The sequence below is a fragment of the Salvelinus fontinalis genome, chromosome 23, assembly GCF_029448725.1.
Source record: "Salvelinus fontinalis isolate EN_2023a chromosome 23, ASM2944872v1, whole genome shotgun sequence".
Lineage (NCBI taxonomy): Eukaryota > Metazoa > Chordata > Actinopteri > Salmoniformes > Salmonidae > Salvelinus > Salvelinus fontinalis.
In genome coordinates this window covers 50,407,846-50,413,145 of record NC_074687.1, presented here as the reverse complement: position 1 = coordinate 50,413,145, position 5,300 = coordinate 50,407,846, and the positions used below count along the sequence as shown (strand labels likewise).

The 5,300-nt window shown below is 45.1% G+C and overlaps 1 protein-coding gene across 1 annotated transcript; it reads left to right on the top strand.

The window, feature by feature from the left end:
- The first annotated feature begins 1,990 nt into the window (after nucleotides 1–1,990).
- On the top strand, nucleotides 1,991–4,990 carry LOC129821507 (uncharacterized). Its single transcript, XM_055879179.1, has 3 exons — nucleotides 1,991–2,562; nucleotides 2,671–3,363; nucleotides 3,498–4,990. The coding sequence occupies exons 1-3, from the start codon at nucleotides 2,265–2,267 to the stop codon at nucleotides 3,662–3,664; spliced, it is 1,158 nt and encodes a 385-aa protein (XP_055735154.1). The 5' UTR covers nucleotides 1,991–2,264; the 3' UTR covers nucleotides 3,665–4,990.
- The last annotated feature ends 310 nt before the right edge of the window (nucleotides 4,991–5,300 follow it).

Sequence of the window (5,300 nt, the reverse complement as noted above, 5' to 3'; positions counted from 1 at the left end):
CATGTAATGAGAAACGAGGCCTAGCAGGCAAAAAGACTGAAGGAGAAGACTCCTACAGGAACTCTATGCTAAACTGTTCTGCCACATTAATTTCAAATGTTACATCTTTCGATTTGTAAATAATAGGGAATACATCTGCAAGTAATTGAAACGGACTATTCAAACTACACTGTACAGCTTTAGTGTGTCTGTGCATCATAGGTACGTACAACTGTAAGCAATTCCGTTCTCAAATGTCTGTCTAATGTGAGAAACAAAATGAAAAACACCTGTTAGACCATTACAATGCGGACTGTCATGTATTTTTACTATTACCAACAAGACAACGAAGTGATACGTGCCATGGAGACTTATAACGGATATTTTCCTAACACCAAAAGTTCCCACGCTGAGCGATATTGTTTACTACACTATTATGCATACAATCCAAGTCATACGTTTATTGTCATTCATACTCTTATTTCTAACCGAATATCTTTGCAAAAGTGTTCATTGGGTCAATTCAGATCTCGGAAATATTGTAATAATATGCTTAAGGGGACTGACACTCAAGGCGCACAACAGGATAACACAACAAACACATTTTCAATTGACAATCATTGCTTTAAATGGATTTGGTTGATTGTTTATATATGCCTATACAAATCTATGTATTTAACTTGTAAACCAAGGTTTGATTAGTAGGTCTAAGCAACATGCACCTGGATAATCGCGTCATGAATCGGGACGGGTTCCTACGTCCTCATATACACATTATGACATAATAAAGAGCTTAATCTTTCACGAAATAAAGACATAGAAGCATACCCATTTATACAGGTTCTACACATTCCATTTCTCCATGGCAATAGAATGTAAACATTCTATTTGCGCCAAACATCGCCTACAACTCAATTCTAAGTGCAGCATATTGGACGACTCCACAGTCATTGATCATTCGCGACTTTAAGTCATTCCTGTTATCTCTAGAGCATCCCGTATATCTATAGCGCTGCATTTCTTCCCCATCTTACCATGGATAGGGTTTTGTGCATTCCGGAGTTCACTTATGGTCCCACAAAGGTAATCTTAGGAGAAATTCATTTTAGCATACTGTAAATGCCTGTGCATAATGTGCATAACAAAGCATCATTATTTTCATTATCTTCAAAGGAATTCTGTAGAAGCAGCCTTTATTTCCAGACTCTGCAGGCCTGCTGGGAGGAAACATATTACAATAAACAGGTAAGATTCATCCCACAAAAACATAAACAACAGAAAGACAGTTTAGAGAAGTTGGTCATAAGAGTTCTTAATATCACTTGCAAATTGTGACGCATGAGCAGTTGTGAAATGTTGCGAGAGGCCCTTCTGAAAGCACATGATATGGTATTTCGTGGCACGGTCTCACACCTTACCTCATCTTGCAGAAGAAGCTCATGGTCCACTATCTGCTGCTCCAGAGTCAAGGCCAGGTCCCGCCCCATGTCACCACGGAGCACATGAGCAACTGGCTGGTGTCTCAGGGCAAAAAATCCCTTAGGGAGAGGTGAGTACCACGTCAGCACTCACCTTCACTGCCATTCCCTGCCAACAGCAGCACTTCAGGAGGTGTGGGTAAAATAAACAACAGAAAAATCAGAAGCCAGGAAAGTTGAATTGCTCTGTATTTTATTTGAAGGGTGTGGAAGGAAACCCTGGGGGAGGGAAACGACCTCGCTCGGCTGGTAAGAGAATGAGAGTTAGAGACATACTACAAGTCAGTGAGCTCTTTACTAGCATTTCAACAACGAGTTAGCACAGCAGAATAGATATGTTGTGAAATTACACTAATGGGACTTCCTGTTTCATACTGAAGGCCTGGGAAGTAAACACTTGCCTAAAAATGATGGACATAGAGCACGAGGCTTTCTGCAAGCTCCGCCGCTCCATGCACTCCACCTCGCCAGCTGACATGTGAGTTCCATGTACTGCCCTGCATATGACTTGATCCATTTATCTACACATCTGGAACTACGCAGAAGCAGACTAAGACAGTGTTCTCTGTGAGCACATTGCACATCGTTTAGCTTAGTCTTCTCCTTTTTGTTGATTTCAGCGATCCTAAAGTCCACAGCATCGTGGAGAGAGCTGTGAGGAGCATTCTGGGCGAGCAGTCCAATGAGCCCCGTAGCAACCTGCTCAGCCCATCTCAGGTGGTGGTGGAGGTGGTGCCCAGGCTTCTCCTGGCCCTGTGGCTTAAGCCTGAGGAAGGCCATTCAGAGCACCCAATCCTAATAAGCGGGATGGCCGTGGGTATGGTGGCGGCCGTAGAGGAGAAGCTCTCCTGCATGCTAAAGGACCCTTCCCCTCACATCCCTTTCTCCCGGGCTGCTGCTTTTGACTCTGTGCGGTCGATCCTCGGGAGAATCAGTCAGTCCTTCTCCACGGATGACCTCCAGAGCCCTTTTTATATGAGCTCGGTCTGTGCCTTTGTGGCGGACGAGGTGCAGAGCTGCTTCCAGCCCCCTGCAGCCACCCTACCAGTCCCCCCTGTCCTCACGGTGGCCGTCTCCACCACACTACCAGCTGACATTCAAGCAGGTGAGTAGCAATGATAGAGAGCACTCTGACAGATGCCTGTTGTGATGACATCTTGTTGCCTTGTAGTAGTAGAGCTCATCAGGATTGTTGTTGTCACCCATAACACAGACCCGACTTCATCTCACCTGGAGGTTGTGAACACCACCGTTAACACAGAGGCAGACCAGGCTTCTTCCCACCTGGAGGTTGTGTACATCACCCCTAAGACAGAGGCAGACCCAGCTTCTTCCCACCTGGAGGTTGTGTACATCACCCCTAAGACAGAGGCAGACCCGGCTTCTTCCCACTTGGAGGTTGTGTACATCACCCCTAAGACAGAGGCAGACCAGGCTTCTTCCCACCTGGAGGTTGTGGACACCACCGTTAACACAGAGTCAGACCCGGCTTCTTCCCACCTGGAGGTTGTGTACACCACCCCAAAGACAGAGGCAGACCCGGCTTGTTCCCACCTGGAGGTAGTGGACATCACCCCAAAGACAGAGGCAGACCCGGCTTGTTCCCACCTGGAGGTTGTGGACATCACCCCAAAAACAGAGGCAGACCAGGCTTGTTCCCACCTGGAGGTTGTGGACATCACCACTGACACAGAGGCAGATCCGGCTTCTTCCCACCTGGAGGTTGTGTACATCGCCACTAACAAAGAGGCAGATCCGGTTTCTTCCCACCTGGAGGTTGTGGACATCACCCCTAATACAGAGGCAGAGCCCATCTCTTCCCTCTTGGAGGTTGTGGACGTCACACCTAATGAAAGGACTCTCACGATGGCTGTCTTCGCCACTCTGCCAGCTGACATCCAAGCAGGTGAGTAACACTTAGAGAGTACTCTGACAGGTGCCGTTTGTCATGACATCTTAGCAGAACCTTTCAACTGGCCAGTGTTTAGAACCTACGGTTTGCATTTGTTTACATTCTGTTCCTCTTTTTTCCCTTTCCAGAGGATGTTGCTGTGGTCATCCCGGATGTCACCCCACACGTCACCAAGGACGTGACACAGGATGTTCCATGCAGAGCTAGGAAAAGGGCAGTCCGGCGATTATTTTGCAGGCTTTGGAAGGCAGTGTGCTGCTGCGCCTGCCACAAGGAAGAGGAGGAACAATATTAATTATTCATCAGACATTCAGAAATGGGATTGAACCATAGACCATTAAATTATTTGCATTATGATTGGATTCAATTCTGCTTTTCTTCTGTTTATTACTTAATATCAGAACATTTCTATAAACTTTCACTTTGAAAGTGTGGAGTAGGTTGTGTAAATAAGTGGGAAACATCCCAATTTTAATGCTTTTAAAAATGTACTTTGTACATTTAAGAAAAATGTATTATTTGACAACAAAAAAAAACAGAGGGCGCTCAACCAACGTTGAGTTGAGGTGCAACCAAAAATTTGAATCATTATAGAAAAGGAAAAAGCGCAACTCTTGCTCACTATTTAAAAAAAGCATTGTTTTATTCAGGCAAGGTTAAAAGATTAACGTTTCGGCCTAGTTTATGACCATATGCAAGTTGTGTTTGCCCAGTAAAAAGGTGACCCAGATTCACCCTGGTTCTTGAGGGTTGAAGACAGTGAAAAATGATCATTAAGTAAATGGGACTTTTCAATTCTTGAATAAAATTATTTAATGAACATGAATTTAAATACAATTGACTTGAGGATCAGAGCAGGCAGGCTGACTGGCTAGCCCTGAAGGCCCTCTGCCTCTACCTCTGTGTGGTTCATCTCAACCAAGAGGTTGACTGGGTTGTCTTTCTCTCTGTGGGTGTGAATCACTATGACCTCTCCCTCTGCCTGCCATTTGGCTGATCAGAAGCCTTCTGCTCTTTCTTGCTCACATGAACAGGAGGAATGGCCTCTGGGGTAACCTCCTCCTCTATCTAACGCCTCTTCCACCTCCTCTTTCTGACTGTGTTCGACTGAGGTCACTCGTTCTCTCTCCCTGGGTGTTGGATAGTTCCTCCTCCTCTGTGTCTTTGTGAGTTTGGAGGGAGTTATCCTGTTCCGGCTCCCTCTAAGGGTGTGCACTCTCTTTCGTTGTGTTGAGGGGTTCAGTGGTTTTGGAGGGAGTCTGAAGTTCGATCTCTAGCGATGAGTGTGGGGGCTGTCCCGTGGTGCTGTCCCCCTCCCTCCTAAGGAGGAGCCACTGAGACATGTGATGAGACCAAGGAAGATCACTCTGCAAGGACGGGATAGGACACATCACAACACTGCTGCTCATTCATATTCAAACACACCTCAGAGTACGGACACAAACATGGACGCCAACCGCCCCAAAACACACACAATGAACTTACCTGTACATATCAGAATCATACATTCGACAGCCACCACTTCCCCCACATGTATTGATCCCCTACCTCAAACATGTTGAGTCAATTCCAGGGCCTAGTATGTAATGATGTGATACCATGTGCACCCCATATCCTGTGTTTGTGTTGATGTTTTTTGAATTTTATTGAACTTTTATTTAAACAGGGAGTCACATTGAGATTAAACATCTATTTTACAAGAGTGCCCTGTAAAAGTTGAAGTCATATTGAACAACTACCAGAGAGAACCTTCTCTACATAGGAATTGCATACCATATTTTTTCCATACATCAAAATAATACTTTATCGTCAATCAGCAATTACTTACCTAGATAAGGCCTCAACAAGGCCCCAATTAATGGTTGAAAATAACTTATTTCAGTGCCATGAGTTATACTGAGTGTATAAAACATTAAGAACACCTGCTCTTT

Excerpts from the sequence above, each read along its gene's own strand:
- LOC129821507 (XM_055879179.1), top strand. The coding sequence starts at position 2,265 with ATGGCCGTGGGTATGGTGGCGGCCGTAGAGGAGAAGCTCTCCTGCATG. Across the intron at positions 2,563-2,670 it reads ACCAGCTGACATTCAAGCAG|ACCCGACTTCATCTCACCTG; the intron begins GTGAGTAGCAAT and ends CCCATAACACAG. Across the intron at positions 3,364-3,497 it reads GCCAGCTGACATCCAAGCAG|AGGATGTTGCTGTGGTCATC; the intron begins GTGAGTAACACT and ends TTCCCTTTCCAG.